This window comes from Mobula hypostoma, chromosome 16 (assembly GCF_963921235.1).
Source record: "Mobula hypostoma chromosome 16, sMobHyp1.1, whole genome shotgun sequence".
Lineage (NCBI taxonomy): Eukaryota > Metazoa > Chordata > Chondrichthyes > Myliobatiformes > Myliobatidae > Mobula > Mobula hypostoma.
In genome coordinates this window covers 42,417,014-42,431,166 of record NC_086112.1, presented here as the reverse complement: position 1 = coordinate 42,431,166, position 14,153 = coordinate 42,417,014, and the positions used below count along the sequence as shown (strand labels likewise).

The 14,153-nt window shown below is 40.9% G+C and overlaps 1 protein-coding gene across 1 annotated transcript in view; it reads left to right on the top strand.

Moving 5' to 3' along the window:
* gkap1 (G kinase anchoring protein 1) overlaps positions 1-6,342 on the top strand; it is a 38,974-nt gene extending 32,632 nt beyond the window's left edge. Inside the window, exons 10-11 of the mRNA XM_063068805.1 lie at positions 4,470-4,547; positions 6,250-6,342. Of these exons, the coding sequence (XP_062924875.1) occupies positions 4,470-4,547; positions 6,250-6,291 (120 nt within the window). The 3' untranslated portion in view covers positions 6,292-6,342. The remainder of the gene's footprint in view (positions 1-4,469; positions 4,548-6,249) is intronic.
* Positions 6,343-14,153: the final 7,811 nt, after the last annotated feature.

Genomic DNA, 14,153 nt, shown 5'->3' with positions numbered 1-14,153 from the left:
ACATGAGGTTGCCTTGGCAGTCAAAGTGAAGGATAATCCAAAGAGCTTATATAAGTATATTAAGAGCAAAAGGATTGTAAGGGATAAAATTGGTCCTCTTGAAGATCAGAGTGGTTGGCTATGTGCGAAACCAAAGGAAATGGGGGAGATCTTAAATAGGTTTTTTGCGTCTGTATTTACTAAGGAAACTGGCATGAAGTCTATGGAATTGAGGGAATCAAGTAGTGAGATCATGGAAACTGTACAGATTGAAAAGGAGGAGGTGCTTGCTGTCTTGAGGAAAATTAAAGTGGATAAATCCCCGGGACCTGACGGAGTGTTCCCTCAGACCTTGAAGGAGACTAGTGTTGAAATGGTGGGGGCCCTGGCAGAAATATTTAAAATGTCGCTGCCTATGGGTGAAGTGCCGGAGGATTGGAGAGTGGCTCATGTTGTTCCGTTGTTTAAAAAAGGATCAAAAAGCAATCCGGGAAATTATAGGCCGGTGAGTTTAACATCGGTAGTAGGTAAGTTATTGGAGGGAGTACTAAGAGACAGAATCTACAAGCATTTGGATAGACAGGGACTTATTAGGGAGAGTCAACATGGCTTTGTGCGTGGTAGGTCATGTTTGACCAATCTATTGGAGTTTTTCGAGGAGGTTACCAGGAAAGTGGATGAAGGGAAGGCAGTGGATATTGTCTACATGGACTTCAGTAAGGCCTTTGACAAGGTCCCACATGGGAGGTTAGTTAGGAAAATTCATTCGCTAGGTATACATGGAGAGGTGTTAAATTGGATTAGACATTGGCTCAATGGAAGAAGCCAGAGAGTGGTGGTAGAAAATTGCTTCTCTGAGTGGAGGCCTGTGACTAGTGGTGTGCCACAGGGATCAGTGCTGGGTCCATTGTTATTTGTCATCTATATCAATGATCTGGATGATAATGTGGTAAATTGGATCAGCAAGTTTGCTGATGATACAAAGATTGGAGGTGTAGTAGACAGGAAGGTTTTCAGAGCCTGCAGAGGGACTTGGACCATCTGGAAAAATGGGCTGAAAAATGGCAGATGGAGTTTAATACTGACAAGTGTGAGGTATTGCACACCAACGTAGAACATACAGGGTTAATGGTAAGGCACTGAGGAGTGCAGTGGAACAGAGGGATCTGGGAATACAGATACAAAATTCCCTAAAAGTGTCGTCACAGGTAGATAGGGTCGTAAAGAGAGCTTTTGGTACATTGGCCTTTATTAATCAAAGTATTGAGTATAAGAGCTGGAATGTTATGAGGTTGTATAAGGCATTGGTGAGGCCAAATCTGGAGTATTGTGTTCAGTTTTGGTCACCAAATTACAGGAAGGATATAAGTAAGGTTGAAAGAGTGCAGAGAAGGTTTACAAGGATGTTGCCAGGACTTGAGAAACTCAGTTACAGAGAAAGGTTGAATAGGTTAGGACTTTATTCCCTGGAGCATAGAAGAATGAGGGGAGATTTGATAGAGGAATATAAAATTATGATGGGTATAGATACAGTGAATGCAAGCAGGCTTTTTCCACTGAGGCAAGGGGAGAAAAAAAAACCAGAGGACATGGGTTAAGGGTGAAGGGGGAAAAGTTTAAAGGGAACATTAGGTGGTGTTTCTTCACACAGAGAGTGGTGGGAGTATGGAATGAGCTGCCAGACGAGGTGGTAAATGTGGGTTCTTTTTTAACATTTAAGAATAAATTGGACAGATAGATGGATGAGAGGTGTATGGAGGGATATAGTCCATGTGCACGTCAGTGGGACTAGGCAGAAAATGGTTCGGCACAGCCAAGAAGGGCCAAAAGGCCTGTTTCTGTGCTGTAGTTTCTATGGTTTCTATGGTTTTCTATTTAAGAACCTGCTCTTGTTTCTTAGTTGGAAGAGGAAGCTACTGAATATTGCTGTTGCTTGCTCTGACTTGGATAAAGAACAAGAAGTATTATTTTGAGAGAGACAGAGATTGAGAAGGCCAAAGGTCAGATCGGCCTAAGTTCTTTTTATTGGAGGAGCACGGAAAGGTTAAAATGGAGATAATTGGGTTTTGACAGAGAAGGAGATTTCTAGATGAATTCTCAAGTTTGCAAATGGGAGAAAGTGTGAAAACGAACAGCCATATTTTCAAGCTTGATCCAGTATTTGAAGATGGTGTCTTGAGAGTTGGTGGATGGCTTAGTAAATCCTGTAGAGATTAAACATCCTGTTATACTGGCTAAGGATCTTCATATCTCAGACACCATTCTGAGGCATGTACATCAAGTGGTGGGACATGGTGTCTGTAACCACATGTTATCCAGATTGCACCAAAAATACTGGATTCCCAGTGCTAGTGCAGCTATGAGAAGAATCCTGTCTAAGTATGGTGTTTGTCGACGGGTGCATGCAGCTCCACAATGCCAGCACATTGCAGATCTACCTCCGGACAGGGTCTCTCCAGATGAACCCCGGCTATACATGCAGAGTGGTCTATTTTGGACTTTTTGTTGGTGGAGCAGAAGGAGTTCAGTGCAGAGGTATGGGTTATATTTATCTAGCAGTACAAGTTGTTCACATCAAAGTGGATCTTCTTTAGGTACAGATTCCTTTATTACTGGACCTTGTCGTTTTGTAGCAAGACGAGGGCAAGTTCATGAACTGCGTGCTGATAGTTCAACGAACTTTGCTGAGGCTGAGCGTGAGTTGCTGGAAGCCATTGAGAAGTGGAAACATTCACGGATCAGTGATGTCCTTCTTCAAGAAGGAATTAAGTGGATCTTTAACCCCCACCCCCTGACTGGTTCACATTATGGAGGAACGTAGGAGAGATTGATCAGGTCTGTGTGAAAGGTCCGCAATTCCACCATGAAGGTACAGAATCTTAACAAAGAGGGTTTCCACACAATCCTTTGTGAAGTAGGGGCTATTATCAGTGGTTGTCCAATTACTAAAGTATCCTCCAATCTCAACGTTTTGGAAGCACCTACATCTAACCATCTGTTGGTTCTGAAGACCACATCATCCTTACCACCAGGAGAGTTACAAAAGGAAGATATTTATGCTCGTTGTAGATGGAAGCAGTCCAGTGCATATCAAACTTGTTTTGGAAACGGTGGGCCAAGGAATCTTTATCACCATTACAGGAACATCAAAAATAGTCTGGAAAAGATGCAGTTTCCTCCCAGGAAACTTTGTGCTTATAGTTGATGACACAGCGTCTCAAAACCCATGGATCTTGAGAAGAGTCATTCAAGTTTTTTTGGACAGAAGAGAATTTGTGCAGCAAATACACAGCTACGGCTCAAGAACCTTTATGTCTTTGACTTGGCTTTCTGACTTGACAGAGATTGGTGGTAAAGATCACTCTGCACTGGGCTAAGTGCTGGTAACCTCTGGCCTGGGTGACTGTTACATGACCTGACTGGAAGAAGAAAGAGGACATTTGCATAAATGTTAATGTTTATCCTTGAAAATGTCATGTCCTAATTTTATGGTATGTAGTTGTAATTATACAGTAATAATTATGGGCTGGGATTTTGAATCTATGTACAGTATCTATTTTCTGTTTGTATTTTGTCTTGTGCACTATCGGTAATTTGTCACTTGGGTTGGGGTGTGGTCGAAGCAAATGAGTATCGTTACATCTTCAAGCTTTGTCTTGGTTAGTTCAGTTTATTCTAGTTAGAGCTAGGCAGTGAGCGGAGGACTACTAGTTACACTAGTTTGAATGCTAAGATTGTTACATCGCTAATGTTAGTTGGATTAGTTTTCTATCGCTATAAGATAGTTTGTCTTTGTTGGTTTCAGAATAAAGGTTCGACCGTACCTTTATTGAATTGGAGCTTAATTATTTTGGAAGCACATCTTAGAATGTCAACCCCCATACTCAGTCTCTCAGCAGGTTTCGTTTGTTCTCAAGAAACTGCGACACTAATGATAATACCTTTACATATTTACAAGGCTTATTAAACCAGTACACTTGTTACTTGAAAACAAAGGAATGTACAAAAGCAACTTGAGTTAAATTATGTAACTTGTGTTTGGTTAAGATTCAGATCATAGCATGGGGGAGAGTGGTGATTCAGGTAAAGGATGAACTGATGGATATACTGTAATCTCCAGTCTATAATTGGTTTTCAGATTACTGGAGTAGCTATCAAAAATAGACAACCCATCTTTCTCTGATAATTTCTGGCCCAGATTTGCAGAGGATTGGTGAGGATAAAATTAGATTTAGTTTTAATCTCTTCAGTCAAAACACCATAATTGGGGGTTAAATAACCATCAGAGTTGAGATTGAGCATGTGGAAACAGAACAGGAAATAGGAAAATATCACAACAAAATTTGATACACTAAATGATGGCAATAATGATTTGCTTTGGCAATCAGAATTAACTCATTAAAGTTCCAATCAATGAACTGTTGTTAGCTAAATATAGACAATGTTGTAACTGTTGTGCAGTGCTGAAGATTATAATTATCTTTGCCTAGGTTACTGGTTTACATGCAGAACTGGAACAAGAAAAGTCAAAAGTCAAAACTCTACAGGCTGAGTTAACAAAATTCCAGGTAAAATGTTCATTTAAAATAGATTGTCTTTTAGATATTGTACCTATAGATCAAATAGTTAACAGTTACCTATGACTTAAAACAAACAGGAACTTGGTGAATATTAAGTTAATCTACACTCCTAAAGTTGGCATCCTTGCAATTTAAGTATAATTCTACCATCTAATCTTTTTTTGTATATTATGCAGCAATATTGTGACTGTTGCCAATTTAAGCAGTTTTCACTTCTTTCTGTACCCACTGAATAACCATTATGTACATTATACTTTATTGTCATTTGCCCTGTACCACTCTTACTTTGACCAACTCTTTTAAGAGAAGGGAAGGTTAAGTGGCTAAGGGAACCGTGGTTTCAGTTTAGGCTTAGAACAGCAGTCCAGGTTTGAGGTGTGATCTCATTCAACTCTTTGGATCATCCAGCAGGCTTTTAACACATTCCAGCAGTGTCCTAGATGCTCGGATCGTTCTGAGGCTTTGTCTTGTACTCGGGAGAAATCTATCTATGATGGTGTCTTGCGTGTTAAACAACTTACGGTGTATTGAGACTGGAATGCAAAGTTGTGGCTACAAAAGCCTGTCAGAAACTGGAATTTATCTGTTTTGGCTTAATCTTCCCAACCATACTGTACATAAGTTATTTCTACTTTATATAGGCTATGTATTTATCATATCATTCCTATATGTTTCATTCCTATATATCATTCCTGCTTTTACTATATGTTAGTGTTATTTTAGGTTTTATGTGTTATTTGATATGATTTGGTAGGTTATTTTTTGGGTTTGGGAACGCTCAAAAATTTTTCCCATATAAATTAATGGTAATTGCTTCTTTGCTTTATGCCATTTCAGCACGAAAGGTTTCATAGGAACGCTCTACCTTAGCGGGGGAAATACGGGACAAGGGCGGTCCCGTATGAGACAAATCAATTTAGCCCAATATACGGGATGTCCTGGCAAATACGGGACATTTGGCAACCCTATGTTCAAGTTCAACAGTGTGTGACAGGGAATGAGGAAAGGTGCAGCTGACTCGTATCGTTTCCTCGCAGCCAGGAAGCACATGCTTTGCGGCCCGGTGGTTGGGGACGGCTGCTGTAGAGCATACAGTCTACAAAATGGACTCTAGCCTCACTTGGGCACTCCCAAACCTGTGACCTGCACCGTCAAAGACAAGAGCAGCAGGTGCATGAAACCCTAAATAGCTGGTTCTTTATTCTCACTGTGTGAACCCCAAAACTCCCACTCAGCAGCACTGTGGGAGTACATTTGCCTGGAGGATTACAGCTCACCATTAAATTGAGTGACTATGAATGAGGAATAAATGCTGCTTTTGCAAGTGACTCTGGGAAAATAAATCAAAATGCTGGAAAAATTCCAAGTTGTACTTACAAACGTTTGTATTTCAAATCTAGATTAATTTGCTTTGTGAAGTTTTCTTTCCAAACCAAAAATACTAAGTATTGGGGAAAGGGAATGACATTAAACTATTCTCTAAGCATTATAACTTTTGTCCTCGATTGTCTCAAACCAGCAAGAGATGATCCAAAAAGTGAGCAGCAAAGCAAATTACGTGTATGTTCTTCAAGCTGAATTTTGTAGAGGGGAGGAATTACTCTGCTAAATGTAATAGAAGGCTTATTTTTTAGTTTTTTTTTAGAGGAAAAATTAATTATCTTCACTTTCTTTCTCATTGAATTTGCAGGGAGGCAAGAAGGGAAAGAAAGTATCTGAATCTGATCATTGAAGATTACACCATTTACATACTATGAAGCCCATGGCAAAAAAAAAAAGAAAATCTCACAAGAATCCTTTCTTCAGGGTGCCATTGTAGACACTTGTTGGATTTCGCAATTGATTTGCTCTGCAACTCTATAAAACGTTTCTGAAGGCTTTTCTCCTCCATATCACTTCCTCCCAGGAAGAGTTGGTTGGGAAATTTGATTTTGCACTTTTGCTGGAATGGACTAGGTACTGAAGACTGTAATGTCTTGATGAATGACAATTTAAAGCTTTCCCTTTAGGCTTCAGAAGCCTAAACGTGGCATCTTTTCTCCCCCAGAGGTTAATTTTGATTTGTAATCAATGACATGCTATAACTTGTTAAGTGAAGATTTACGCCATCTTTTTTTTTAGTTTCAAATGAATGGAAATATTTGTTCACTTTATGGAAATGAAAAAAATGAACTTGTTTGGTCATAAAGAGTAAGGCGATTCTTTTTCATTCTGAACCTCAAGGACTGGTCTCAACAAAAGTGAGGAGTGTAGAAGAGTTTGGGCAGCATTGAGATCGAATTGAAAGAGGTAATTGCCAACAAATTAGCTTGTGAGGCTTCAGTTGAGTTCCTATTTGGGATCCTCAGTGCAAAATGAATGGAAAGGTGTGCTCATCAAGTGAATGAAAGCAATATTTTCACTATCTGCTTCTTTGGTCCTTTATATATTTGACCCTGGGTTAAAATATTGTTTACCAGCTATTAGCTTTATGAAGACGTACTAATAATAATATTTGTAAATAACCCAGAGTTGTTTTTGAAATACAAATCGTTTCCACTTTGATCAGTCTTGAATCACAAAAATGCCAAACTTTTCTTACTTTCCAATGAATTACAATAAAATTTAAATCAACCGGACCTGGCATATTTTTTTCTATGTGTATACTTCTTTTCTAATTGTGTTATTGAATTTTGTGCTTCTGAGCTCTAAACTCTGATTTCATTTTAAAATTAGTTTTAGGTGGCAGATTATTGTGACTAAACCATGCTGGAAATTTGAAAAATAAAACTGAACATTCTGGAATTGTAGAAAAACGCTTACATTCTTTTGTCCAGGACTTTTTGGCAACTGAAACACGCTCTCTTTGAAAGACTGTGCAGCGACCTTGTTGACTTAATTATGCATGCAGAAAGTGACATGTTATTTTCAATGTAACAGAAATATACCTCTTCCGAATGAACAAGATGTGAATTTTATTTTTTTTTAGAACTAATTTTAATCTATCTGGAAATCAAAGGCAACAAAAAAATTACTGGTTTTATGCACTGCCTGGTGATTAAAAAGAATTGTACTGTGGCTTATGTAAACAGTAATAGCTTTTTGTAACGAGGAAAACATAAGCTCCCCATTTGCCTGAAGCATTTAGTTTGTTTCAGCTGAGTGAGAATGGTCTGTCATGTTTGGTCTCTGATGAGTATGTGGTGGTACACTAATTATTCTTGGTGCTCTTGAGTGTTCACAACATGCACTTGCTCAAAATCTACCTTCACCACATTTACCAACACTCCAAGTTTTCAGGGTACTTGTTTATCCATGCAATCAAGTAAAGTTATTTTGTGTTTTTGTTTAGAATAGTGCAAGACTTATGCCTAAATTATTACAGAGAAATTGATGTGTATTTGTTTATGTCATTCACTTACTCTGAAATTAGTATTCCTTCCTAATTTACACTGATGTGCTTCCTCTCCCCACCGGTGACCACCTCAACCTCTACTTATTTGATCATGCACCTTTCTTTCCAACCAGTGCCTTGGCTTCCCAAACCAGACCCAAGAGGATCTTGCATATGCACTTCGTGGCCACTTTATTAGGTGCACCAGTACACCTTGGTAATGCGAATATCGAATCAGCCAATCATGTGGCAGCAAATCAATGCATAGAAACATACAGGCATGGTCAAGAGGTTCAGTTGTTATTCTGACCAGACATCAGAATGGGTAAGAAATGTGATCTAAGTGACTTTGACGGTGGAATGATTGTTGGTGCCAGACAGAGTAGTATGAGTGTTTCATAAACTGCTGATTTCCTGGGACTTTCACACAAAACAGTCTCTAGAGTTTACAGAGAATGGTGCGAAACACAAAAAGAAAATCCAGTGAGTGGCAGTTCTGTAGGTGACAATGACTTATTAATGAGAGACGTTAGAGGAGAATGGCCAGACTGGTTCAAGTTGCCTTCTTCAGTAAAAGGGTTTTCTGTGGTCCTGTCAAATTTAACAGCAGAACTGATAACCATTTTTGAATTCTGTTTCCTGGTAGATTGAAAACAGTCGGGTTAATAAATGTTATTTTTTTCACTTTATGTTTAACCTTTTCAGTTTTTTTGGCCCAGGGTGGCATCAAGATTGGACTGGACAGAGCACAGCAAAACAGAGAACTTGAACCTCACAGTCTTGCTTGAGGAGTTTTTCCCTGAAGTGTTGGTTGCCTCTCCTTGAAGAGCTCTCCTTTTTTTCCTTGACTCTTTACAAAATGAGCAATTGGTGAATTGGTTTATTGTCAGATGTTCTGGCCATAGATGGATTGAAGGAGTTAGACGTTGTGGTTGCCCATGAATTGCTTTTCTGTCTGTGCTGTTTTCCACTCACAGTTTGTCCGTTGGTTTGAGTCTTTTGTTGAAGCTCTAATTTCAGATGCTTGTAAAGCTGTTTCTCTCTCTGAGGCTTGAAGGAGTACCCAAGCCTGGAAAGCCAATTTGCTCCCAGTTGTTTTCTTCAACCCAGTTTTCTAGCAGAAAAGCCAAGAATCTAAAATTAGGCACTAATTATTTTGGAGTCATGCTCTTTGGCTCCTGTTGTTTGTGATTTTTCACATTAACTGTCAAATGTGGAACAAGAACCATCTTTGAAAGGTTTGTGATTTGATTTTCTTATAATGGCATTTTGTTATCAGCTATTTTGAAACTCGAGTGATGGAGATGATATGGCAAATTGAGTAATAGATTAGTGACTGTTGGCATCAGTCGTGGTCCAGAGATGCACACTTTTTTCTGGTCTTTTGCTTGGATGATGATATAGGCTTTCAGAACAGTAATTAAAGATGTGGCCATGTGTCTGTAAGACCAGACGAGGTGTTGGTAATGACGAGGTTGTGTTCTTAACCATTTATCATTTGAACAAAAGAAATGGAAGTAGGAGTAGGCCATTTGACCCTTCATCCCAGATCTGTCACCTGGTGAAATCACGGCTGGACTTCAGCTTTGTTGCTACTTTCATGCACTAGTCTATCTCTAGTCTACACTGCCTGACTTGGCTTCCATTCAGCTTTCAGATGACTGTGTATTCTCGGTGCTTCAGAGCAGAGTGGACTTCTAAAAACTTAGAGTTGATAATGAGGCCATGAAACTGTTGAATGATTTTAAAATGAATCTGCTTTCCTGATATCCTTCAGAGAAGGAAATGTGCAGCCTCGAGTGGCTCCAGATCATAACGGAAGGAAAGTGAATTGTCAGGAAGATCAAAGTCTCCAAAGGGGATGACCGATTTAGTGAGTGGGTAACAAGGTGACAGGAAAACGTTAAAGCCTTGCACTCAGGTAGGATTAGTGCTGGGTCCACTATAGTTAGCCACATATTTTGACGAGAATGTAAATTTGAGGATTACGCCAAAATTGCTGGTGTGGTGGACAGTGAAAAGGGAAACAGGATCTGGATCAACTGGGAAAGTGGGCAAAGGAATGGGAGATAGAATTTAACTCAGACAATTACGAAGAGACACACTTTGGGAAGTTAAAACAGGGCAGGTCTTGCACAGTATATGATGGGGACATGGGGAGTGTTGTAGAAAAGAGATACCTGGGGTGCAAGTACCTCACTCCCTGAACATGATGACACGTGCAGACAGAGTGGTGAAGAATGTGCAAGGCATGCTTGTCTTCATTTGACAGGGCACTGAGTATAAGAATTCAGCTCTCACGCGACAGTTGTATAGGATATTTTTGAGACCTGGAATATTGTGTGCATTTCTGGTCAGCATACAATAGGAAGGATGTGATTAAGCTTGAGAGGGTGTAGAAAAGATCATCAAGTCATCATCAGGCCCGGAAGCCTTAAGTTATGGCCAGTGGCGGTGCCAGAGATTTTTTCTCGCTGGTGCTACAGTGGGGCTGAATTATTCAGTGATGGTGCTGAGGGATGTACTGTATGGTAATATGTATTCGCAAGGCCAGACGCATGGCATTCAAAAGTCAGCTTCAAGCATTATGTGCCTACTATAAATGCCTCTGTTGATTCCCAAGCAACAGCAATTGATAGATCTAATATAGAAGTGAACTGTGACAGTGTCAACAGCATCAGAGACAACCCGGGCTACACAGAGCATAAACAAACAAACCAACAGAGCATCCGAACCACAGCGCACAACATGAATCACGCATCAATCCCGCAATCAGCGTCAAATGCGTGCTTTTCAACTGAAAAACACATCATTAACCCACAATTCTCACTGCTATTGGCATTGCATAGACAGACAATGCCAAAAGATACACCGTTATTAAAGTCAAATAAGGCAAACAACAGATGCAAGGCTTTACCAGGAGTTGGACAAATCGTACTCTGACCATGCAATACCTCAGTTAATTCGGCTACTGAATTTAAAACAAAAATCAACAGAATCACCGCTTGGAAGTCTAAGCAAAAATTAAGCAAGCTTAATAGCAGCAAATGTAATATTTTAGGATTTGCAGGAAACATAGGGACTACGGGGTATCCACCGCAAAATGATAATAATAATCAGCATTTGTTTCGGCCCAATTTTTTTTTAAAAAAACAACTGCACTCACCATTGATGTTTTCAGAGAAGCACAGTCTGTCTGTTGTTATGATTGGTGGCGAAAGCACCAATAATTTTCTGGATGTCAAGTGCTTTGGTCCTCCAGCTGTTTATGGCCAACAGGGCCAAGCTGCTGTTCCTCAGGTAGTTTTTGAGTCTGAAGCAAGAGAAACTCCGTTTGCATGAGGCAGATGTCACGGGTAGAGTCAGTGATATGCAGATTAGTTTGTATAAATCTATAACTGCATCGCAGTAGGGTCTCATTAGAGCTAGAAATTCCACTGTGTTATTCACCGTCTGTCCTTGCTTTTGTTTCCAGCAGATGCCGAACCTGATGTAGCTCTGCAGTCAGGTTCACTTCAGTCACTCCATAGTATTGGGCCATTGGCCAAAGACAATTCTTGTCTAGGAAGAGCTTGTGTTTGAGACTCAATGCTGAGACTCCAGTCAGAACACCCCCAGTCTCAATTAAGAGCCGTCTTTTCACTTCATTCAGAAGTCTGTCTATAACCGGATAGAAACAGTGCTTGCGAAGGTCATCAGAGGATGTGACAGGTGTGCATTCAGATTAGGGCTCAACAACAAAATCAAAATTTCACTCCATGATTCCTCTCCCCGTTTTCCTGAGAGTGCATTGATAATAGACTGGGTCAAGTCCACAGCGGATAAAAGCTCCAAACTGGGAGATTGTAGCTGGTCTGACATGAACTTGGTGACTCAGAATAAATTCTCAAACAGAGTGAGAAGTAAAGCAAACTGCTTGTCAATCAATCCATTTACAGCTCTGGCCTCCGTTTTCCTCCATGCATTTGGTTGACCCAGAATATCCTGTAGTTTAGCTAGAATGGCAGGGAGTGATTTCCTTATAGCCCACAAAGCCGCATACTGCCATGCCCAGCGTGTAGCCGACAATTTCTTCAACTCCACGAGCTGTGCAGTTGATTCCAGTTCTCTCTGTTCCTTCATGAAAAGATTGTGGGCATCAGAGTTTGAAATTAAGTTGTAAAGCAGCTGCAGAGTTTCAAAAAACTCACCCGCCTGCTTGTTGTACATTGCTCACAACATCCACTAAAACAAAGTTAAGTCTGTGAGCATGGCAGTGTATATATAATGCCTGCGGGACCTCTTTCCTGAACCTCTCTTGTAACCCGTCATTGCACCCGGACATCACTGCCGCCCCATCATAACACTGACCTATACACGTGTTCTTATCCATAACACACTGGGCGAGTGTCTGTTCAATGCTTTTAAGAAGCGACTCTGCGTCCAACAATTCTGCTGGAGTGAAGTGCAAGAATTCTTCAAGCACTGTTTCATTATTCAAATACCACACCACGACTGATATTTGCTCCTTTTTACTCAAGTCTTTACTATCATCCACCATGATGGCAAAATGTCCAGCCTCCTTGATTTCTGCATTTATTTGACATCTGACCATATCTGCCATAATACCCATAATTTCATTTTGGATATCGTGATGGGTGTTTTTTGCATTAACAGGATTGTCTTTTTTTTTAGCTACAGTTTTATCAAACTTCCCAATTACACTCAGGAACTCAACAAAGTTTCCCCTATTGCCAGATCCATCATCCTCCCAGTGTCCTCACTGGGCAATGCCTTGGCACACAGTGTAGCGTAGAGACTCAACCACTGCTCTCATATACTCACGATATTCTTGGACGATCTTTGCATGTCCTTTATCAAGCATATTTCCCAATCTTGAACCGTCTTGTTTTCTCAGTCTGAATTCGGCCCATGCCTCCACAGCAAACTTACGAGCTGCACTTACATGGTGGGTTTTGAAAGCTGTTGTAGCTTTCCGCCAGTTGCGGTAACCGGTGACAGTGAAGGTAGACTCAGAATGGAACCCATGTCCTCCATGCAGGAAATGCCTGCATGCGAAGCAGAACATAGCATCTTTTGTGATTGAATATTCCAGCCAGGAGTACAGGTCAAACCAGCCACGAATAAAACTCCTTTGCTGATTGCCAAACTGCTGCAAAGGGTACTTTTTCAATGCTGGCTGACATCGCTAACAGTATTCCCACTAGCACTAGGAGCGGCTTTATCCATGTTCTCTTCCGAATCCCGCTCCATTTCTTGTTCCTCTACTTGCCCTCACTCTCCTTCGATGAACTGCTGTCGTCCTCATCCCCGCTTACTTCTTTCTGCATGTCACTTTAAATTAGAGACAGGCTCAGGCTGAGACACCACCGATTCCTCTGGATGAGGTCGTTTTCTGACTAAAAATCGAGCCATTTTTCACGCCGGCCATTTTTCATGCCAGGCCCACGTTCGCTTGTTAAAGCACAATGTGTGTGTGTGGGGGGCACCCGTTAGTCTCGCGAGACCACCGATCTGCACCTGGATGTATACTATCAATCTCTCGCGTGAGTGAGAGTGAGTGACATCACCACCTTAAGTGATCTTAAATCAGCTTAACTGATCTGAGGACAGTAATGGCAAGACTTTGACAACGAACGAATAAGCAGAAGCGTAGAGTGGATCTGACAGAATTTATAACTTTATTGCTACGTGGGTGCTATGGTAATTGGGGGCGCTGTTTCATTAGATCAACTGGAGAAACAAGCTGTATCCAAAACTATACAGAGAAAGCAAAGCAGCTGCAATTTGTATGTGGAATTTCAGTTAATTTCTTGGTGGTGCTACGCTGGTGCTATTGTAATTTCTGCTGGGGCTATAGCACCAACTAGCACCACCTTAGCGCCGCCCCTGGTTATGGCAAGAGACTGGATAGGCTGGGACTGTTTTCACTGGAGTGAAGAAGGCTGAGGAGTGACCTCATGGGAGTTTATAAAATCATGACAGGCCTAACACAATGATTGCATTGTAGCGGTGTGCTACACACAGCGCTAGAATAACCACACGGAGTCGGTGAGTTAGAGTTGCGATGAAAGAGATTTATTCAAACTTCGCGGCCTGCTTTTAAAGCCTTCCCATTCCCGCCCTCCCTGGGGCGGGATTGCTGTGGGGAATGCATATTCCCAGACCCTTTCTGCGCGTGGGATTTCCCCCCTGCTGGTGAAGATGGCCTGGCGCCCTTT